Source organism: Maylandia zebra, linkage group LG15 (genome assembly GCF_041146795.1).
Source record: "Maylandia zebra isolate NMK-2024a linkage group LG15, Mzebra_GT3a, whole genome shotgun sequence".
In the NCBI taxonomy this organism is placed as follows: Eukaryota; Metazoa; Chordata; class Actinopteri; order Cichliformes; family Cichlidae; genus Maylandia; species Maylandia zebra.
In genome coordinates this window covers 18,845,362-18,870,140 of record NC_135181.1, presented here as the reverse complement: position 1 = coordinate 18,870,140, position 24,779 = coordinate 18,845,362, and the positions used below count along the sequence as shown (strand labels likewise).

General features: G+C 41.0%; 1 protein-coding gene and 1 long non-coding RNA gene across 10 annotated transcripts in view; one reads left to right on the top strand and one right to left on the bottom strand.

Annotated features, from left to right (window-relative positions):
- Positions 1-24,779, bottom strand: part of LOC101476133 (DNA (cytosine-5)-methyltransferase 3A) — a 100,904-nt gene that overhangs the window by 64,485 nt on the left and 11,640 nt on the right. For all 9 annotated transcript variants that reach the window (XM_076874053.1, XM_004550603.3, XM_004550605.3 and 6 more), the window contains exon 3: positions 3,127-3,234. In XM_076874053.1, coding sequence (XP_076730168.1) covers positions 3,127-3,234 — 108 coding nt within the window. The remainder of the gene's footprint in view (positions 1-3,126; positions 3,235-24,779) is intronic.
- LOC105940895 (uncharacterized) lies at positions 14,667-16,658 on the top strand. The gene is made up of 3 exons (XR_001167544.2): positions 14,667-14,755; positions 14,932-15,076; positions 16,072-16,658. It is a non-coding gene; the product is annotated as an uncharacterized LOC105940895 (long non-coding RNA).

Sequence of the window (24,779 nt, the reverse complement as noted above, 5' to 3'; positions counted from 1 at the left end):
ATTGTGTATTTGTAGGGTAGTCGGTTAAAGAACTTCACTGGTGTTACTAAGATATTGCAACACCACCCGCTACTAGAAGATGTAGTGAGATGGAAACTAACAAGTTTTGAGGCAGTAGTGATGTAGGAATTGGGTTGCTCCATACACGCTGTACAAAATGCCTCACAGTTCAGGGACATTTAAAATATGATTTGATGATTTGTCAGTTATGTCTGTTTTCTTACTTTCAGACTGGTTGAGTAATCAGATGTTTTTTCCTCCTGTTTAAAGTAATTAAAGTTAAGCTTAAATATTCACTTGTGATCGTTAGTGTTAGGTTAAGGGAATGCTCAGTGTCAATAAGTAAACCCCACAGAGATTATGGAAATACATTTGTGTGTGAGTGTGTGACTGTGTGCCTGTGTCTGACAGGACCCACATTCATCCTGCTCGCTTTGTCAGGGCTCAGACATCAAAGCATGATCAGACCTGCTCTCCTGCACACATGCATATCCACAAACATACACACACGTTGGTTTTTCTATATTTATGAGGGCACTAACTGACAATCTAATCTATCCTAATCTTCAACCATCACAATGAACCATAACTACAACCCTTTGTGCGCTGAAACCAAATCCTAACCCACCTATTGCCTTATAAAATGTGAGGACCTGCCTAAATGACCTCACAACAAAGGTTTTTGGTCTGTGCAAGGATATCAGCACACACACACACACACACACACACACACACACACACACACACACACACACACTCTCTCTTTCCTTCTGAGTAGTTCACTCAGTATTCCTCTTGTCTGGGGCTGTTTGATCAGCTATATTGACTTGCTGATTCTGCCACAGAGTTCAGTCGGTACAAAGACACACACACACACACAATACACACAAAGTAAGCGGTTAGAGAATGAATGCTGAGAGAAATATGACAGAGGGGAACTGCCAAAGACCTGAAGTCAGTGCTAGTGATGAAATATACCACACAGTGTAATTATTACAGTGCTAATGCAGCTCTGTAACACGAGTCACAGGTTATTTACTGCTGCACTAAGAGAGATTGGATGGATGCCAGCTCAAACTCAGAGTAAAGCTTGAAAAGGAGTAGTAAGGAACATAGTCACAATGGGTAAAAGTAAACGACAAATACAGCAGCAACATTCTCATAATAAATGTGGGTCCTGCTTTCCACCAGGCACTGTAAAATTAGCAGATTGTTTGACATATTTAAAGAAGTCATAGAAAATGTTTCCTTCTAATTATCACTATTTTTCCTGATTGACAGACCCTTGAAATACACAGGGGTGGGTTGAAACCTCTTGTTTTGTTAAGTCACCTTTTTTCTAGTATTTGTGAACCCTCATAACTTCATAAGACATTAAATGTTCAGTCCTGAAAAACACATTTAAGTTCTGTTTAAAAACTGGGACTAAATAAATTTTACACCCACTCCAGGTGTCACAGTCTTAAACCAAAATGTTTTTATACAATAGTTTCTGAAACAAGTACTAGAAACAAGCACTGGTTCCCTGAAAATTTTAACCTGTTTTTTATATATATATTTTGCTGGAGAAAAGTTCAAAAATTGCATTTTGAATAAAGGGTCACATTATTATATGAGGCTGGGTGGCTGTTAGTGCCTGACTTACCAAATGTACCATCATTTCATTCATGATTAAAAATTTTAAAATCCTGCCCTACTGGTGAACAGATAAAGTGCATGCTGAGGCTTTCCAAGTGGTTTAAATGTATTATAAGTTTATTACTGTAAGACAAAAATCACTGCCCCAACACTAACTCTGGTAAGTGTTATTAGGAAAAATCACTAATAACACATTTGCAAAATGACATCACCAAAAGGCATGCTGGGTAATGCTAACTAGCCAGGTAACTGTTGGGAAGAGGTTGGTGAAGCATTCAAGAACAGTGAAGACAGATGGAGGATGTAGAAGTGCAGAGAGTTAAATCTGCTGTTATATCTGCTCACAAGCACAGGTTACCAGGTAATGCAAAGTTAGCACAAGGTTTGGAAGAAATTGGAGTTGGTTTCATACCCACATCGAAGCGCTAACAAACTAGATATTTGTTGAAAAACAGCAAAGTGTCATTATATCTAAGCTAGAAGTACATCAGACAGGCTGTTAAGTTGCGACTCTATGTTACTGTCCAGGGTGCACCCACCTTGGACAGGTCACCCTGGACTTGCCCTGCCAAAGCTGGGACAGGCTCCAGCCCTGAATTGGATAAACACAGGAAAATGAATAGATGGATGAAAAAAACCCAGTGCTAATCATTTAAATGCCAAACATAATGTCTTTTTCTTGCAAAATGTGAGCACTCATCTTACAATGATCCAATAAAATATGATTTGGGACATTAAACTAACCTTAGTGATAACTGTTGGCTTGCATTTGGCAGAGGCTGGGAAAGATATCATAGGTGGAGGAGTGCGTTTGGATTTTAGGTGGCAAAAACTTTGCTCACAACTGTTGAGTCCTTTATCCTCCTCCTACTTCTTTTTTCTACAGCTCAGTATCAGTCAGTTTGTGCTTCTTACATTCAAGTCATGCCCACTTCTGAGCAATCCACCAACCTAAAGTCATATTTTTATGACTTCAACTGATGCTAGAGATTATCTAACTCCTGTTCCAGCCAGACTTTAAGTGGTATATGGAAAATGTGGGGGCTGGAGCCATGCTGACCAGAAATTGATGAGTGTATTAAACTGCCATTACATGTGGAGGACTGCGATGACTACATTTGCAAACAGTCAATGTGTAGGGGACTCCCCCTTTCAAAGATGCTGATTAAGAAAGAAGTCTCTCTCTGTAACACACTGAAGCAGAAAAAAGCAACCCACACAAGCTACTATGTCAGACACACTCAAATGTGACACTTAATGCAGTAAATGCGCCTCCAGATCAGTGTGTTTCTGTATGATATGATTTGACTACAGCTGATGCACGGAAGCTCGCAGGTATGAATGAATAAGAAGGAAAGTAGTGCATGCATGTTTAACAAACCTCTGCAGATTAGAGAGGGGAGTTTTTTTAATAGGTGAACAGATAATCAATCATTCTTCTGCAGTTTAAAGCACAAAACACCATCAGGCTTTAAGTACAGTACTCACAGGAAGCAGCTGTTTGCGTTTCCTGCTGGGACGACCCACTCTGCGCTTGTTGCGGGGGCTCGCCGGTGTCCCCTCCTCTGGACTGTCCTGGTCTGCACCATCTTCACTCTGTGAAATTACAGAGAACCCACATCAAACACTCAACGAAGGCTGTATGAAGTTATAATTGATGTCAGCAGTAAGACCGCATTAAAGCAACACTGACTAAGGGCAATGTGGCTAAGAAGCTCTTCAGGGCAGAAGTTGAAAAACAGGATGTAATGAGCACAGGGCACCATAGCAGTATTAATAACTAAGTTGTTTCCTGGTTTTAAAAAAGCCACTATTCACAGATTCTATGTTTTTTTTCCCTTTAAAGAAAAAGGAAAAGAGATAAACACGCTACTGAAACAAGGAATTTAAAGTTTGACCATGTCCTGATTGAACAAAGCAGTTCTATATCTATAAATGAGCCCAATGTGAAAGCGAAAACCAGTAAATTACATGGTTGCAGACATGAACTCCAGCTGTGACGCAGACAGGATGTTGTACTACCAGACCTGCTCATGATTGATCTAAGCATGGACACAGAGCTCCAGAAGGCTGTTATACTAAGCCACTTTATTGCCATCTAACATTCACTGTGCTTGTTGTTTTTTAACTACATTTAGTAAGTAATTTTATTTATTCTGCTTTTTGAATTTATTAAACAACTTTTCTTTATAGTGCCACTTTATTGTTATATATTTATCTTTTTTTTACATTGCATTTTGATGTGTTTTGTTCCAGAATTTACCCTTTGAGAGCCTTTATTTTAGTTACATTACTATTTAATCAATCTTTTGAGCAATTCTTACCATATGTAACTGTGTGTTGAGTCGTATTTTTTGTCATTCTGTTAACTTTTTCCAAATATTTAAGATATTCTGTCAGAGGTGTAGTTCTTTTAAGAGCTGCTCACCGAGATACTGCCATGAAGAGGTAGAAAAAACAAACAAATAACCACAAAGGGAGAATGTAGAAATAAAACTTCTATACATTCACTTTCCGCTTTTTATCAAGCTCACAAGAGGCACCAGTCTAACCAGAGATGCCGAGACCTCCCTCTCCCCAGGCATATCCTCGAGCTCTTTCAGGAGGAAACCAAACTAGGCAAGAGACATAATCTCTCTAGCGTGCCCTGAATCTGCACTGGGCTCTCCACCCAGATGAATATCTTAGAAACACCTAGGAGGCATGTAGTAAGTGTCGTGTTCACACGTCTGAATCATCTCAACTGGCTCCCTTTGATGTGAAGGAGCACCCTGAATATGAAAATGACCAAGCCCTAAAACCTCTAAAACTGAGCCCAGGCATCTGTTAAAGGAAGCTCTTTTCTGCTGTACCTCAAATTTTTGATTACTACCCACAAGTTCACTGAGACCTTTGCTTTAACACGCTGCTGCCTCTTTTGACCACAACAGACCAGTACAGCATCTACATGACAACAGGCCTGTCAGTCTCTCTATCTGCCCAGAAACTCAATACAAACCTCGAAACTAGGGCTGGGCGATATATCGAGTTTTTTAAAAATATCGATATATTTTTATACGAGATATAAGATGTGACCATATCCTTCATATCGATATATACGTTATAATTAGTTGTGGAGCCATAAGTTTGCCTCTCTTTCGTCCACTTTTGTCTCTACGCAACATTACTCGGCCTCGCCTCTCTTTCACTGAACACAACTCCCCCTCCTCCCCCATAGCTTCACCTGCAGGCAGCGACAATATGAACACGGCAAATCTCCGTTAACGAGTTACTGCACATCGCTCCGTGCGTGGGGCTGGACAGCGTCAACGTGTTAACGAGCTAACCATGCTAACGAGCTAACCACGCTAACGCCATGCAGCCCACAGGGGATGCACAGCCTAAAATCCTTTCATTTTCTCAAAAGTTGACAGCGCACCTTATGTATGAATTCTGGTTTTGCTTGATGATCGCGAACCGATTTTATGTGGAACACGGCGCTCATCAATCTGTCAAAAAAATGTTTTAGTACGACTTTGGTAAGCTACGGAGCTGCACCGCTTGATGGATTGTCCGAGGAGCCTCGCGTAGTAATACGCACTGTGCTTCAACGTAATATTACCATATTGTGTGTGTATAAGGACCATAAATGGCACCTGAAGCAGATTTCAAACTCCAGGCTGTCAGTCACGCAGTAGAAGTTGGGAACAGAGCAGCTGTGAAATCGGTCTATGTTATTATGCTCAGCGTCTTTTAGTTTACATTTTGACTGCACAATTGTGAGCTTTTTGTTATGGACAACAACAACATATTTTTCGTTTATTTATGGAGCATTATTATTTAATAAATACTCATAATTTATTTTTGAGTAGTTTTTTTCATGCACATCTATGCTGTATGTTAATAAAAGTGCCTGTGTGACATCTGGGACACAGCTTTGACTAAGAACTCTCTTTTTGTTCTTACTTTATGGCTTTAAAAAATATCGAGATATATATCTTATATCGCCATCCAGCTAAAAAATATCGAGATATGAATTTTGGGTCATATCGCCCAGCCCTACTCGAAACCTTCCCGATGTAAGCTGAAGGTCTTTACTCAATGAAGCTAGGCGGACTACAACATCTGCAAGATACAGAGACATGACTATGACCCCATCAAACCTGACACACCCCACTACTTGGCTGCACCTAAAATATCTGTCCATAAAAATTATGAACAGAAACAGTGACAAAAGGCAGCTCTAGAGGAGTCCAAAGCCCAACAGGAAAGAGTCTGACTTATTCCCAGCAATTCAAACAGAGCTCTAACTACAGTTATACTGAGATTTATTCCCTCGTAACAATGGGACTGATATTCCACTCCCAAACAGGACACCCCAAGAGATGTGGTCAAAGTCCACAAAACACATGTAGACTGGTTGGGAAAAATCCCATGCACTTTCAAATATCCTCAAGGGTGGAAATACAAAATATTTGTGATTTCAACAATAAAGAGGTTTCAACAGCTGAAGCCTTGTTTGTATGTGTCCCCCAACTGTTATTATGACCCAGCTCGGAGGTCGTAGCATTGAACAGTGATGTACCTTTGCCCCAGTTCAGCACATACTGTCACTGTATAGTCTACAGGCATCGAAATTGATGTCCTACACAAGTTCATTAGATCAATTTCACACTGTGTTTCTTGCAGAAAACAATGCAAAAATCCCAAAGCGTGTAGGCGCCTTTATCTGAACCAAAATCAATTAATTTAGGCTGTTGGTAGACTAGCAATGGTGTAATTTACAAAAATATAGGGAATAAAAATAGCTTGCTGCACCTGTGTGTGCTGGGTGTTAAAGGACACCACAGTGCTCTGTGTGACGATGAGCTGAAATGAAATTTGTCCACATTAATTTCTCTTTTTTTATATTACACTAAACAACACTTCTACAATGTCCTTATGGTGAAAATGTTGGCAGCTCAGTGGTGTGACAACAGTGGCTTTCCTCGGACTTAGGTATGCAATTTAACTTGGTATGAATTGCAACTTCAAAAAATCCCAATGATTCAAAATTGTGATACACGAAAGTGTGAAACAGTCATGCAGCGTGCTCCGAGAGGACAAAAAGACACCTCAGGCTATGGACAGCGAAACTCTGCTGTGATAAATGAAAAACAGATGGAGACATGCAACACATTCAGCGCTGAAATTACAAAATAATTATGTCACAATAAAGCACACATTAACTTCTAAATGTCGTGAAGTTTCTTTAAAATAGGAAACCACAAATGTAATGTTTCTGTTAATCGAGATAAATGAGACAACATCGGGGACTGCTGAGGCACTTAAACTTTATGAGGCTATTTGCCACGACTAAATCAGTAAAACAAGTGAAAGAAGCCAATTTTATGATGAGATACATGGTGAAACTGTTATGTGGATTGTCACATCTGGATTCTTTTAGACTGGATATAGGTCCAGTGAACTGCGTTTGCTTGGAGTCTGTTGTTTGACAGTATTACTATAACAGGTATTTACAGATTCTATAAATTAAACATGCTGAATGTGATGGGGAAATAACAGCTTTGTTTATCTCATTAGTGTTACCTGTGTTTAGTCTGCCACACCTGTCTCCCATTAGTCTCCTAAGTGAATATACCTCCTTTTTTAACCGCTTTTTTACTCCTCAATGGCCAGAGGAGTTGTCTTGTGCTTTTCCCAGTCAAACTTTCAAGGCATGTTCCTCATTTTTCTAGTATAACTCACTGTTTTCCAGCTTTTGTTGCCTACTGATCCTTTTGTGTATAATGCTTTGAACTGCTTCACAGTCTTTGTCTGTCTTTGCCTGCTGCTACTGGACGGTTTGCCTCACTGCCTGTTTCTGGATTAAAGATTCAGACTGTGTGTCTTTATCTCTACTCTGCATTTTTCCTGAATTTGGGTCTTTCCCTGTGTAAAATATCATTATGGGAAACTGCCCAGGAAGAGATGTTCGAGAGGTCCAACTAAATGGTTTTGGTTTGGTTAGGCTTTAATCACACAGGCCAAAAGACCCTTGCAACCTCTGGCCACTACACTCAGAAAAATAAAGGTGCCAACTGGAACCAAAAGTGGTTCTTTAGACTGATGCCATAGAAGAACCTTATTTGGTGCCACAAAGAACCTTTCAAACAATGGTTCTTTAAAGAACCAGACATCTGAAGAACCATTTCAGAACCATAATTTTTCTGAGAGTAGGGAAAAATGTGTATTACAGGACTGATTGCTGGCGGCTGCTTGCCATGGCTAAGGGAAATCAGTCACAAAGAGGGCACTGCATCAAAAACCTTGTGATTGCTTTGGTTACTAGCAGATTGCTATGGAAGATGCAGACTTGTCTGCAAACATTAGCTAACTACTAAATTGGAAAAGTGCAACTCAAATCCGAGATGGAGAATGTTTGCTTTCAAAGGGAAATTTCTACCTCACCACTCTAGCAAACATTTCAAACATATCACCCATGTTTCTATCTCGTATGTATCTGGGAGTGTTCAAAAGGCAACAATTTTACTTTGAAGGCAGTTGGTTCTTTTACAGTTGCACTACTGCTTGGTGAGAAGTTTGCAGACAAGTCAACATCACCCATGCAAACTGCGGGCAAGCAAGAAAAGCAATCACAAGAAAGTTTTTGGTGGAGCACCTTACAGTGGGGGTAAATAATTATTTTATTCCCTGCTGAATTTGTAAATGTGCTTACTCACAAAGAAATGAACCCATTCATGACCTATCTTTAGCGTTCTGGTTGAGAGAAGGAGCTTCTCACTGGTCCCTCACTTTGATTAAGTTATCCTATACCTTTAGCAGAAAAAACAGCCACATCCATGCTTGATTCTGGGGATGGTGTTCTTTAGGTCATTTTTCTTCCTCCCAACACAGTGGGTCGAGTAGAGAATGGACGAGTGGAAGAATCTGATTCTGTAAGCATGTGGACTTTATAAACATAACAATTTCAGATTAGGACTATCTGTAATTGACTGTAATTTACGTGCCAGAATTCTGGCTGGGTTGTAGAGTATCAAATACAGGGAGTGCAGAATTATTAGGCAAATGAGTATTTTGTCCACATCATCCTCTTCATGCATGCTGTCTTACTCCAAGCTGTATAGGCTCGAAAGCCTACTACCAATTAAGCATATTAGGTGATGTGCATCTCTGTAATGAGAAGGGGTGTGGTCTAGTGACATCAACACCCTATATCAGGTGTGCATAATTATTAGGCAACGTCCTTTCCTTTGGCAAAATGGGTCAAAAGAAGGACTTGACAGGCTCAGAAAAGTCAAAAATAGTGAGATATCTTGCAGAGGGATGCAGCAGTCTCAAAATTGCAAAGCTTCTGAAGCGTGATCATCGAACAATCAAGCGTTTCATTCAAAATAGTCAACAGGGTCGCAAGAAGCGTGTGGAAAAACCAAGGCGCAAAATAACTGCCCATGAACTGAGAAAAGTCAAGCGTGCAGCTGCCAAGATGCCACTTGCCACCAGTTTGGCCATATTTCAGAGCTGCAACATCACTGGAGTGCCCAAAAGCACAAGGTGTGCAATACTCAGAGACATGGCCAAGGTAAGAAAGGCTGAAAGACGACCACCACTGAACAAGACACACAAGCTGAAACGTCAATACTGGACCAAGAAATATCTCAAGACTGGTTTTTCTACGGTTTTATGGACTGATGAAATGAGAGTGAGTCTTGATGGGCCAGATGGATGGGCCCGTGGCTGGATTGGTAAAGGGCAGAGAGCTCCAGTCCGACTCAGACGGCAGCAAGGTGGAGGTGGAGTACTGGTTTGGGCTGGTATCATCAAAGATGAGCTTGTGGGGCCTTTTCGGGTTGAGGATGGAGTCAAGCTCAACTCCCAGTCCTACTGCCAGTTTCTGGAAGACACCTTCTTCAAGCAGTGGTACAGGAAGAAGTCTGCATCCTTCAAGAAAAACATGATTTTCATGCAGGACAATGCTCCATCACACGCGTCCAAGTACTCCACAGCGTGGCTGGCAAGAAAGGGTATAAAAGAAGAAAAACTAATGACATGGCCACCTTGTTCACCTGATCTGAACCCCATTGAGAACCTGTGGTCCATCATCAAATGTGAGATTTACAAGGAGGGAAAACAGTACACCTCTCTGAACAGTGTCTGGGAGGCTGTGGTTGCTGCTGCACGCAATGTTGATGGTGAACAGATCAAAACACTGACAGAATCCATGGATGGCAGGCTTTTGAGTGTCCTTGCAAAGAAAGGTGGCTATATTGGTCGCTGATTTGTTTTTGTTTTGTTTTTGAATGTCAGAAATGTATATTTGTGAATGTGGAGATGTTATATTGGTTTCACTGGTAAAAATAAATAATTGAAATGGGTATATATTTGTTTTTTGTTAAGTTGCCTAATAATTATGCACAGTAATAGTCACCTGCACACACAGATATCCCCCTAAAATAGCTAAAACTAAAAACAAACTAAAAGCTACTTCCAAAAACATTCAGCTTTGATATTGAGTTTTTTGGGTTCATTGAGAACATGGTTGTTGTTCAATAATAAAATTATTCCTCAAAAATGCAACTTGCCTAATAATTCTGCACTCCCTGTACTCACTCAGTGTAAATCAATGTATAACTTTTATGAAATGTGTTTTTTCTGGATTTTTTTGTTGATATTATATCCCTTTCCATTAAAATGAACCTACCAGGTAAACTAGATACTGTTCATATGTTTGTAAGTGAGCGAACTTTCAAATTCAGTTTGAATTATTATTATTATTATTTTAAAAACCAGTTTGTTTCTAAATATAGCTCTGTTAGGAGTTTCTTTTAGTTTTATTTTAAGTTAAACTTTATTTATATAGTGCCAATTGATAACAATGGTCTCATAAAGGTGCTTTATATAGTAAGGTAAAGACTGTATAATAGTTAGAGAGAAATCCCCCAAATCAGACATTTGGCTGTGACCATAGTTCTCCTGTTTGTTCTTATTTTCTTACATTGATTATACAAACTCGTATCACCCATTAAAAGATTATAATTGGACCCTCACCTGTTTCTATCTCTCCTGGGCAGCTGGGAGTGTTGTGTTTGGATTCCCTTCCTTCCCTGCCTCCCTGCATTTTTGGAGGTATTTGATAACCTTTTGGACAATAATGGAGTCGTTCTCTTTTCTTACATGATCCCAATGCAAAGTGTGACTTGCTCAGAAGCAGAGGTTGCACCAAAGTTTTCAATGAACCCAAGAAGACATATGAGAGAGCCAAACAAAATAAGATGCACCTGCTCCAACTTTAATGTGGTTTCATCCAAATTATGCTTTTAGGTTTAAGGGTGTTTTACTTTAGCTAGAAGGCTGCGATCTCCCTGCTGAAGAGATTCTCATTACAGGTTTTTTTTTTATTTATATCCAAGCACTCTTTATACACATCGCTGCCTCGGGCGGAAATTAAATAAATGTCACTGATACCACAGAGAAACATTAGTCTCTTGTGCTGCTGAAGCAGAGCAAGGAGCTTTAAATGTATCAGTTAGGGGCAAATTCGTTTTTAATCAGAGGTTTGCCCAACTTGTTCAAAGCTTGTTTAAGATAAGACAGAAAAAACTAAGATTATAACAAATGTGTTCACTGCTTTCTCAGTAGGTTAAGATAATAGTTCCTTAGGGTTTAAATGTTCTTTTTTTCCCTCACTAAATAAATAGCTCTTTATTCAGTTCAGGGCTGAGTAATTTTCCTTCGAAAATTTAAAATATTTTCCTGGAAAACAGATACAATATCATATATACAATAATCAATCACATTTAAAAACAAACTTTAATAACAGAGTTTCTTAATTTCAGTTTTACTCCAAAATTGTAAACTCCAAAATTATGATGTAGAAGTCAATTTAAAAAAAATTACATTACTAACTAACCCCACTTTAGACTTTATGGAATCTTGAAATTCCATGAGTTTAAATATTTTGGTCCAACTGTGTTAAAGTTACTACAAACTTAAATTAGATGTAAAAATAACTTTTCCAAAACGGATTTTAAAACTGAACGTGAAACAATTTTTTAAACTGCATTAAAATAAAAACAAAATTCACAAAGAAATATAGATCATCATCAACATCAATAAGCCCCACAAAGTTCGTGCAAAGTTAATTGTTTACATTTTGTAATGAAATATACTATGGGTTCCACATTTACCACTCAGAAAACGTTATATGACTACGAAAAGAGACAGTATTACTAGATGTCAAATTTGGATAATAAAGAAGAAAAATACTTGTAATATGTCAATCCTTCTTATACCTCAAAGTGTTCACATTTGTTTAATGGTATTGTGACTTTTTTAATGTTTCATGGCAGTAGATTGTCTCAATGAGGAAAAAATAGACATCCTGTTGCAATAATGTATATCATCTTTACTGCTGCACCGTGTACTTCCTGCTGTCATGCTTGTTTTTTTTACCCCTCGCTCTTCTCTGCAGGACGTAGTGTTACAGGGACACTGGAGTGGTTGCTAAGGTGCAGAAACTGCTCAGCAACTGCCTCCAGTGCTGACTAAACATTCTGATGTCACTTCCCTGACAATCGGCTTAGCAACCAGTTAGAGCACTGGGTAATGGCTTTGCACCAGCGTGCCTGATGTGTTGTCCATATGCCTTTGTCGTGACATACGGTCGGAGAAACACACACTCAAAAATGGACTCAAGTATGTGGTGTGCTTTAAAAAAATGTTTAACCAGTGAGATTGTTAGGCAGCTACATAGCTGATGATATGTGTTATTTCCCTAAGGTTCCTAACAGTAATGGCTCCTCTAAGAAAACATTAATTCTCTTGCCATGAAAAGGTGGTCCTGAAACCTGAAATCTTAAGCAAAGGCAAAGGTTAAACTGGATCATTTCTTCAGCAGGGAGAGAAAATATGAGTTTGCAGAAGGGTGAGCAAATATTCTCATTGTAAAAGGCATTCCATTTCAATTTGTGACTGGTACATACATCCCTTTGTTAACCTTTAAGCAACAAAGACATTGTCCCTATACAGCAACCTTTATCTCTGACAGATATTTTAAAAATATTTATATATAATGAATTGTGTTTTAAGTAATTTTATGTAAAAAGGAGATAAAGTGATTTCCTTCAACTGAACTGTTTTATGACAATTTAGAATGAAGTATCTGTTTCAAGGCTTCTGCAGCATGCTTACTACTTTAAGGCTGTTAACCATAACTTGACTGCAAAACATCAGATGCAGTGATTAAAAGTTGAAAATTGCAATAAAAATCTGAGACAAACAACCAATAGATTTTTCAGTTATCTGTGCCACAACAAAGGGCCAATTACTGTACAAAACTATAAAAAGCTGAAATAAAAATATGAAATAATATTTTTACAATTTTTACCTTTTTAGTTTCAAATAGTTGTACAGCACTTTGTTTGAAAGCGCTTTATAAATAAAGTTATTATTATTATTATTAATTTAAAACATCACTACAGCAGATATAAATATACAGCCGGAGTATAGTCCATCTTCAAACCACTGTAGTTTAACCATAACAAACCCAAAGCTGCTCAATTGATTCAAGTCATATATGAATCAAATGAGCTAAAAAAAAACACTTCACGACACACACACACATGCACACAGAGTAGACTATCTGTCCAAATATCTTTGGTCTATTTCTGTCCCCTGGCAGGTTATTTTAGGCCACTGCAGTTGCTAAGCAACCAGACTGCAAAACAGGCGGCAGAGGAGGATCCCATCAGCAGCAGACAGCTTGTCCTCTTTCTTTCGTCCCCATCTCCACATCCTCCTCTCTGTCTCGCTGTCCTTTTATTCCTGTGCTCGATTCCTAGATCTCCCTCTACATCTGCCTACTTCCTCTCTTTTACTCTGAATCTGCTCCTCACCCATTCATTGGATGATGAAGCCGTCAAAAGAAAGAGATCCACTTACGCTCAAACAGTGTTTCTGCAGATTACATTCTTACACATTCAGTTCATTCATATCAATATTTACACTTGCCTGCTGACACACTGATGTTCACAAATTCACACCACAATGGACTGAAATTTACAACAAAAAAGGTGGCCAATGTAAAATAATACATTACCAAGATTATTATTAAACTAAACCAGATGTGGTTAAACCCAAAGTTTTTAAATCACCACCAGCTGCTTTGCTGATCCTTCAGAGAGGAATAGGACCAACTGCAGAGCAAGACAGTGAAGCAGCCCACAGCATGAATGACTAACTGAGAGATACGGAGCTAGCCCCCTTAAAATGAAACTGAAAAAAAAATATATGGTAACTGAAATAAATGTACTGAAAAATCTTGTGCTGGAAGTGGGGAAAAAAATGATAGTGAAAAACAATTACAACTGTAACTGACATATAAGCTGTACATTGTATTTTTTGTTTTTGCTTATAGTTTATTTATTTTTTTTAGTTTCAATCCATTTTTTTCAGTTTCAATTTGCTGGCACTGTTTTGGTGTCTGGGTGCGCGCTTGAGGGGCAGGGATTCTGACCAGCATGCATTGTATACATCTGTTACGTTCCCCTGAGGGGTCTAGGCGGTGAGGGGGAAGTAACAAAAGGTGTCCAGGTCAGAAAAAGGAGTCAAGGAGGCAAAAGGGTTAAATTAAAGAGTTTTATTAAAGTAGCTCAACTAAGAGAGACGGACAAGCCGCTATCACCATTTAAGAAAAACAAACAAAACTCAGGCGTTGGTCAATAAAGCAAAGTCAAAAGGAAAGCGCAGCTCACTAGCTGGAAACCACAAACACAGCTCACTAGCTGCAATCACCACAAAACACAGACAGCTCACTAGCTGCAATCACCACAAAACACAGACAGCTCACTAGCTGCAAACACCACAAAACACACACAGCTCACTAGCTGCAAACACCACACAAAATGGCACTCTGGCCCAGAGCTCACCTTTCCCTGGGCTTAAATACTTTTAATTACTGATGTGAGTCAGCTGTGTAACAGGGAAAGGTGGCACCTCAGGCAGAAGAGGTGGTGGGACACGCCCACACAGGCACCTTCAGGAGGAGGCCCTGCTAGGGCCGTAACAACATCATAGAGACCACTAGTACTTGTTTCTTTCAATGGCTGCTTCAATTTCAGGTGGAGCCTCTAAACCGCAGGTAAGTCATCATTTTCCTTCATCTTTCCTTGCTATTCCACTGGACTGGACATAAGTTTAGTTTTCTTAGCTACATCTGGTGAAGTTGTGGTAAAATGCTAACATTAGCCTATTTGTTGTAGCAAGCTAGCCTGCAGTTAATATCTGCTAAATTTAGGGATACCGGTGTCTCTTTAGGAGTTGGAGGCCAGTGATGTAGTAGCGGCACAAGATCCCATCAACAGGTTAGCACAAAGTGTTCTGCACACCTCATACCGCAGTGCAGCAAAAGCAGCCTCATGAGCGCTGGGAAGGACAAGCCCAGACCCCAGGAGATGGCTAAGTTAGTAATTGCATGGGAAAATTATACTTTTAATTATTTTGATTTGTAAAAATTTTAAAAATTAAAAAAAAAATCTGCATTTCTGTTATCTATGTTTCTCACATATAGGTCATTTCCACAATTTTTTTTAAACCAAAAAGTGTGTGTGTGTGTGTTTGTGTGTAATGTAGACACTAAAGTTGTCGTGCCAGAATTGGTTCTTTAGATACAAGGGGGGAGCGAGCGAGTCAGACACCAAGGGCACAAAGATGAAGCAGGTCTGATCAACAACAGTTTATTCCCCGAGGCGGACAGTAGAAATAAAACAACCAAAATACTAAGAAAAAAGTATACAATAAAATGTTCTCCATATGCTAAAATTCCCACGGAGACTAGATAAAACAATTCTAAAACCCATAAAAATATTTTTTTTTACATGCACTAAAATCCCCTGATGTAATTGTCCCGCAACCCCAGATGAATGTTCATTATGGGTCCACCAGCAGGCCAGAAATTTTTTCTCCAGAGCGGGGTCCACGCCAGCCTCGTCCCAGACAGACGAGAAGGAGTCTCCTGTCCCCCACCTGAGCCCATCACATCCCAGCCCAGCTCGCATTCTGCACTGGAGTCCGTCATGGCCTTCTTGTGTTCCTCTGCATGTCTGGAGCCTCTCTCTTGTGCTCAGCTAGCCTGCTTTTAATAGGTCTTTAAACAGCTGAAAGGCCACCTCTGGATACACCCATACCTCAGCAGGTGATCCCTATCAGCTAATTGTTCCATGTCAGCCAATCCACAGTGGATTAAAAAAAAAAAAAAGTCAAATAAAACACTAAAAACCATGCAATACAAACATTAGAATAAAATCATGAAATTAAAACTACACTCGCAAATAAACACTAAATTCAAAATTAAACCAATATAAAAGATAAATACAAAGTTCTACTGTGTGACATCTGTGTGTGCTTCAAAGCAATTACTATAGAAAAGATGTGTAATTTTTTCTTTTCATTTTTCAGAACTCCATCTTGGGCCCGCCTCAGAAGACGGATAAACCAAGCATTTCATGAACACTGTGATGGAGACCATTGCTTTGTGTATTGTTAGAAGTACTCAGATAATCCCAGAAGGCTCTAGACTTTTACCTAAAGATATTATATTCAGTCCTGAAGAAAGTTAAATATTTAAATATATATTATGCTCTCTCTGGTATTAATGACTCCGGATTACTTTATGGTAAATAACACACTATTGGCAAAAACAGTAAAAGAATTCCAGATCAGAAGCTTTTAGTTCAACATACATGATATATGGTGACACAGTTACATGGGTGATTAATCCTCTTGACTTTTTGTCTTTAACTTTATCTACAAACAGCTGCAGCTTTTACTGACAGCACATCATGTGGTACTATAACCGTTGTACTCTTTTGATCAGTTTTGGAGTTGCTACAAAGAATGAAGATATAGGATGATTTGTCTGTTGCCACTGGGTGATGCTGAGGTCTCAATCTAAGGGCAGCTTCTGTAATCACAAAGAGAACAGAATCATCACAAACTGAAAAAGTTTATCTCTAAAATCTGAAATAAAGCTGATCCTTCTCTGTTCTCACACACTCAGGATCCCAAGTTCTTCTCTTACATTTGTTTTTAAACATTTTTTTTTTTTTACATTTTCTAAAAACAAATCCTAGGTTGCATCAGTGTGACCAGTCATTCGAGTAAAAAAAAAAAAAAAAGTCTTAGCAACTCTGAAAGTCTCTGTGTGGCCAACAGCAGACAACATTATACCCATATCATGGCCTAAACCAATCATGAAGGTACTGCTTAAGCTGGGCATACTGTGTGCGATTTTTTTCAGTTGTTTTATTCAGCTCCTGCTCAAACTGTGCGATTGAATCGCAGGAGTTAGAAGTTCATAGGTCATGATGCATGGTCTCACACTATACGGCCCAATGCTCTGATGCGACCTGCGTCCATAACATAAACCTGATAACACAAAATCTGTCTCTCGCTCTCCCTCTCTCTCCCTCTCAGTCTTTCAATTGCACAGACACACACACCACCATCAACTTTGCTAAATTGCTAATGTAAAAACATTGACCAGGCAGCTGCAATTGAGCAGCAATGTCCATCCAACTGTTTTCATGGTTGTTGTGGTCGTGATAATTTTATGAGGTCACATCGAAAAGCCTCGGATGAGCTTGCCAAAGTTATACAAGCTGGGCATCCATCACTTGTGCCCAGATCACACCCTGCACTGCGGAGCTATTCTGACTTTTTCACTTCCATTTCTGTGTTTGCGCGTGCACAGTGTGAGAGGTTGTGTTGATACTCTCACAAGGGGTGACAGGATTTCAAACAGGTTTGACTTTCTTGCAACCATAAGATTGATGATCGGGAGCTGGTCGTGCAAAAAGGGGAATAATAATCCAATAGCGCACAGCGACATCTGCACATTCCGCCAATGTGCTAATGTTCTGCCAAATCCTAGGTCGCACCGGTCGAACTCTGAAAGTCTCTGTGTGGTCAACAACAGACACACATTATGCCCAGACACACATTATGGTCTAAACCAATCAGAGATAGTCAAGGGCGTAGCCTCTCAGATGCCCATGCCCAAGGTAAGATGTTCAGATACTAAGATGTTAAGTTCGAAGCCTTTGAGGCACTTGTAATTTTGACTTTCTTTTTATTTTATATATCTTGAGATATTTTAATTTTAAATTTCAGCTCAGTGAAGCACTTTAAGCACAAGAACTTTTTTAGAAATGTATTTTTCGGACTATAAGGTGCACTTAAAATCCTTAAATTTTCTCAAAAGTGTGCTCTATGTATGAATTCTGGTTGTGCTTACTGACCGCGAATTGATTTTATGTGGTACATGGCTCTCAAAAATCTGCCAAAATGTTTTGATGGATTGTTGGAGCATTACGGCTACCATAGTCAGGAGCTTCACAGAGTAATACGTTCCATGCTTCAACATAATATTACCGTATTGTGTGTCTATATGGGTTCACGAGTGACGGGAGAAGGGACCCGAAGATCGACAGACGGATTGGTGCTGGGGCTGCAGTGATGTGGACGCTGTACCAGCCCGTTGTGGTGAAGAGAGAGCTGAGTGTAAAAACAACGCTCAATTTACTGGTTAATCTCCCTCACCTATAGTCATGAGCTGTGGGTGGTGACCGAAAGAACGAGATCATGGATACAAGCGGCGGAAATGAGCTTCCTCTGAAGGGTGGCTGGACTCTCCCTGAGAGACAGGGTGAGAAGTTCAGCCATCCGGGAGGGGCTCAGAGTAGAGCCACTGCTCTTCCACATCGAAAGGAGCCAGTTGAGGTTGTTGAGGCATCTGACAAGGATGCCTCATGGCCGCCTCCTGGGTGAGGTGTTCCAGGCATTTTTCACTGGGAGGAGGCCCCAGGGCAGACCCAGGACACGCTGGAGAGATATCTCTTGGCTGGCCTGGGAACGCCTTGGTGTTCCCCTGGACAAGCTGAAGGAGGTGGCTGGGGAGAGGGAGGTCTGAGCTTCTGTGCTTAGGCTGCTGCCCCCACAACCTGGCCCTGGATAAGCGGACAAAGATCGATGGATGGATAGATGGATGGACGGATATTTAATCCGTAGTTACTGAGGGGTTGCTGAAGTGCCAGCTTTTTTAAAGTTGGTGTTACTGTCCTTACAGATGTGGCAAGAAAACAGAAAACATGCTGCTGTTTGCACATATTTAATAATCAGCTCTGCACAGGAGCTGAAGCAGAGTCCAGCCTGATCCTCTTACAGTATAATACTCGTAATAATAATACAGTAACGGCAGTTAGTGACTGAGCAGCCGGGTGCTTTAATCTTGATTTCTTTAGTCAAATCACCTGCACAGATCAGCTAAATGAACTTTACAAAACAAGTTTTCCCAACAGCCAAGTGCTCATCTTAGCTAGCTAGCTAGCTAAGGACATTAGTTATAGATTAGCTTACAAACACATTTAACTTACCGAAAATCTGGTCCTTCTGTTGGGTAGTCCAGTTTACTGAAGAACACATCAGGCTGTCAGTTTGAAACAGTCGGTAACGTAAACGTTGAACCTCTCAGCATCTGCCATTCCAGAACAGCCACACATACAAGTTTGTCCGTGACTGCAGCCGCTAAGTCGTTATTATTTTCTACAGTCATTGGTCAGCACTATAATGTATACAAATACATTTGGGTCAGAATCGCCGCCCCTCAAGCATGCCCCTGGACGCCAAAACAGTGCCAGCAAATTGAAACTGAAATAAAAGGATTGAGACTGACAAAAATGGATTGAAACTAAAAAAAAAAAATGTAAGCGAAAACAAAAAATGTAAAGTTTCAATTAATCATTTTTTACTATCAATTTTTTTTACTTTCAATACAAGATTTTTCAGTATATTTATTGCAGTTACAATATTTCTTTTTAGTTTCATTTTAAGGTGGCATCGTTCTAACCCCGTAGTGAGACAGCTGATTACTGCCCATTATTTATTATCACAAAAAAAGAAAACTTAAGTGCCCATTGACCTCACTAGTGTTGGCTGAACAAACACAATTTTTTTTAGGTAACGCAGTTCTTTATTCAGTAATCACATTACAGTTCGCAATCAGTTATGTTGTTAACTTGTGTTACTCTGCGCTTGAGTCTCCGCTACCGCTTCTGACAGAATCATCCAGCCACAAAATGGACTCAGCAGATTCAGCGGCCTCGACCCCCACTCTCGCCACATTGGTGGCAATGCTGGAGCGTAATGAGCAGATGTTTACCAATATTCGAGGTGAGCTTGCAAACCTCACACAGGCTGTAGCCCAGCGAACACCTCTGGCGGTAAATCCACCCGCCACTGCACCCCCGCAGGAGACAGCAGCTCCAACCGTAAGTGCCACAGCACCAGCTCCTACACCTGTTCTATTAGACAGATTCCTACCTACACCTAGAGCTTTTTCTGGAGAACTTGGCAAATGTGCTGGCTTCCTCACTCAATGTTCTTTCCAGTTTCGTCAGCAGCCACAAGTTTTTTCTAATGATGGTGCTAAAATTACTCCAGGATCGCGCGCTGACTCAAAAATGAACTGATGCTTCGTGATCGAGTGCATGATCGAGTACGTGCGCACCGGAGTTCACATGCACGCTTGGGTTGAATCCATATCAGAAGACCACAAATCAAAACAAACACACTGTGTTGGAAGCAGGACTGCCAGAACTATGCTTAAAATCAGCGCAAAAGACAAAGGGCTGTATCGCGATCGATTGCGCCCAGACGCCAAGAGACGGTACTTGGAAAAAATAGTGTGCATCGGTAATGTGGACCCGTATGAAAAAAGGCAGTGGAGTGGAAAACCAGACAGCCTACCGCCGTTGTCCTATCCCGATATCTTCGTGTACCTTGTCTGTGGAGTCAGCGCATACACAGCGAATCATTTTCGGAATTATAAATTCCTGGAGGCGCACATCTAATTCACAAACGGTTGGGTACAAGATTTGGCCGTTTTTAAACCTCCACGTTGTGAGTACGTTGACCATATGACCAAGATACAGCCAGAGGCTGCCAGCTGTGCGTTGCCATGTAAATAGTTTGCATTTCATGTGTATGTACTTGCTAAGTACATGTGAACAGATCTTGAATAAAAAAAAATAAACATACTTTTCTTTTCTGTTTCATATTTCATATGCTGGTTTGCCTGCAATAATGCCAAATAATAAGCTACTCCGTCAACATGACGTGGTTCTGCAGCATCACACATTAGGATGTTTTATCTAATTATCTATGACCTCAGCGCATTCAAAATAACACTAAAAGCCTATTAAGCGAGATATGAATTTATTTAGAACTCACCGGAAAGAAAATGCCACAAGCAAACCAACAAAAAATTGGGGATGGCAGAGAACTCGATATCCGCTCGTCTGACCGCTGCAATCCAAGCCTGACGTCTTCGTTTAGTAATATCGGATACATGAGATCCCTCCCGTTGCCTCCAGGAGGGGAAACGATGAAAAGAGAGCCCATTTTCCAGCTTCTTGCCTTCCCTATCGTGTGATCTAATGTTGCAACTGACAACACAGCACGTACGAACCATAGCTGACGCTTCCGTGTGCTTTGTTTGGCCTACTGTCATGGCGGGAGGGGGCGTGGCATCACGCTCCAAAGCCCTATTCTCTCTCTGTTCTCATCGACTCTGGAGTGGAGTCGAATTTCACTGACAGCTCGCTCGCCGCTAGAAACACTGCCAAACCCTCTCCGTGTTCATGCACTGTCAGGTCAGCGTCTACCCGGCATTACCCATGTTTCAGAGCCTCTCTCTCTCTCTCTTTTGGGTAATCACACAGAGAGAATTTGTTTTTTGCATTCAAGGCACCGCTCACCCTGCTAGTATTAGGCCACTCCTGGCTTGTGCTCCACAACCCACACATTGACAAAAAGGGTAAGAATTCGTTCGGCCAGACGTCTCAACTCCCGGCAGGCTAGGTGGGCTTTGTTCTTTACCTGCTTTGATTTTACTATCACCTACAGGCCAGGATCACGGAATGTGAAGCCGGACCACCTTTCCCGGCAGTTCTCCACCACAGAAGAGGAATCGGACCCCGAGCCCATTCTCCCGCCTGCGTAATTGGGGCCGTGTCATGGGAGATCGAGCCACTCATCCAGGAGGCACAAGAATCGGAGCCAGATCCAGGAACCTGCCCACCCGGCCGCCTCTTCGTTCCTACATCTGTCCGCCCCCAGGTTCTCCAGTGGGCTCACACCGCCTGTTTCTAGTGCCACCCGGGGGTCCTCCACACCATATCCTTCCTCTGACGCTACTTTTGGTGGCCCACTATAACTAAAGATGCCAGGGAATTTTTGTCAGCCTGTTCTACATGGGCTCAGAATAAACTTTCCAACCGTCCTCCGTCGGGCCTTCTTCAGCCTCTCCCCACGTCAGCTCACTCATGGTTGCATATCTCCTTGGATTTCATCACTGGATTACCGCCCTCTACGGGTAATACTACAATTCTAACCATTGTCGACCGTTCCTCCAAAGCAGCTTATTTCGTCACCCTTCCGAAACTTTCCACTGCCTTGGAGACGGCCCGGCACCTCACCACCCACGTGTTCAGGCTCCTTGAACAAGTGGGTGTTCCCTGAGGACATCATTTCGGACAGAGGGCTGCAGTTTACATCACGTGTGTGGAAGGAGTTCTGCTCTGCTCTGGGCGCAAAGGTCAGTCTCTCTTCATCATCTTTCACCCACAGAGCAATGGATAATCTGAGCAAGCTACCCGGGAGCTTGAGCCTCCGCTGCGTCTCTTCCCATAACCAGTCGACCTGGAGTGAACAGCTTCCATGGATTGAGTATGCGCATAACAGCCACACCTCCGCCGCCACTGGAAAGTCTCCTTTTAAAGCATCCCTGAGATACCAACCACCTTTGGTTCCTGCCATCGAAGGTGAGCACTCCGTTCCATCTGTGCAAGCTCACCTCCGCAGGTGCTGCCGTGCGACTCGGGCCACCCTACTCCGGACTAAAGAACGAACAAGGCGCTTGCTGACTGCCATCGGACACCTGGCCCCGGAGTATGCTGTGGGACCACAGGTATGGCTGTCTACTCACTTTGTGGGTTGAATCAAAAAAAACTGTCACACCAGTTCATCGGCCCTTTTGCCATACATGGCATTGTCAACCCCGTGTCTGTTCGCCTCAAGTTACCGCACAACATGCACATTCATAACGTGTCCCAGATCAAGCTCGTGCTCTCCAGCTGTTGTGCCGCTCTGCTTTTCAGTTCTCCACTACCCCTTGTGACAGTTATAGAGGTTTTTTTTAATATGTGTAAAATGGCAGATAGAAGTAAAAAATCACCAAGCAGGCCTTTTCTCTTTTGGTTACTTGACCTATTTAAGATAACCCTTCAGGGAGGAGGAAAATATTTTGGGGGTCTACAGCTTTTGAGGAATGGAGAGGTGAAGATTATTTTTATTTTTAATGCATGAAATAAAAAGAGTGAAATACAAATTGAATCCAGGACAGTAACAACAATACAGTGCTGCTAACAGACAACAATAAGGAAGCATCTGCACAGACAGCAGGCTAACACAAATGTCACAAAGAACTCAGAGTGATGGTGAAGCTGAGTGTATGCCAAGCAGCCAGAGCCTGATAATCAACAGGTGACTACAGCAGTAATGAGCTGTCAGGCTTGTAGCATTTTAGCCTCTACACAGAGTCGTGTGGTAATCACTGTGAAGTACTCTTTCAAGTGGTTGTCAACTTTGTGTTTATAAGTAAACACTAAAAGAGTGTGTGTGTGTCCAAAACACATTGGCAAAACAATTTGTGTCAGTGAATGGGCCTGTCGCCTAAGATTTGCACTGTTAACTGATAACTATCCGACTTTGTATTTCAGGCCATGCTATGGAGTAATTTAATCTACTTACATTTATACAGTGCTTGTCCAGTCTTGCTGCATACTATAAACACTTTAAACTACAAGCCACATTTTAACCACACAGTCAAACAGCACTTTACTCTATACATTTCAAGCACATTATTTACCTCATATCAATGGCTTTGGACTGCAGGAAGAAGCGGAAGTACCCAAAGGACACTTCAGTGAATAAAACTCCCACCAGGATTCAAGCTATGGCCCTTCTTATTCTTAGACAATACTGCTAACTATCTGCTACTGTGCTGCCACATGCAGTGAGCAGTGCAAAAAAATTTAATCAAATCAAATCACTTTTTTTGTCACATCACATGTGCTGGTACACTGGTACAGCACATGTGGGTGAAATTCTTGTGTGCAAAACACAAGAAACATAAGATACAAACCAAATATAAGAACAGGAATGTGAGAATTATAATAAATATATTTACAAATATAAGAATGTATGCATATTACTAAATATATATACCAAACACACACACACACATATATATGTGTGTGTGTGTGTGTGAATATATATACATATGTGTGTGTGTGAGTGTGTGTGTATATATATATACATATATGTGCGAGTGTGTGTGTATATATATACATATATACAAAGTAAAATAGACAGAGGTCAGCAGCATGACTATTGAGCAAAAGAAATGGCATATATGTGAAGTGAACTTTTTTGTTCGTGTGAACAGACCATGTGAGTGTCATGATTCGGCCGTGTGGCAGGCAGGATGAGGACCCAAATTGCAAACTCACAGACACGGGGGATAAACTCAAAATGCAGCTTTATTGCTGACAGGTGATAAACAATAACGATGATACAAAAGCAATGCAAAACTACACTAAACTGGGAAAAGCTAAAGTAACATATACCGGAAGACACGGGGAGAACCACACACGGCATGAGGGAGAACGCGACGCCGAACAGAGGGAGACGCAGACAGAAATACACAGAGGGTAAACGAGGAAAGTTTGAACACACGGGGAACACAGGTGACGCTGATAATCATAACGAGACAGGGCGGGGTGAACTGAACATGACATGTACAGGCGTGAGAGTCACAAAGTAAACAGGAAGTGCACAGAGGTTCAGACAGGAGGAGAGAGAGCACGGGGAAAACACAGACATAACAGGCTGGGGAAACATGGAATAAAACATAAGGAGAGACGAGGGCTCAGATACACAGAGGGGCACACAGGGGGTGAGAGTCACAACGGGAAAACACATAAGGAACAACGTAACAGATCAACCCAGGAAGCATGGCCTAAATAAGGAACAAAATACAAAAATAC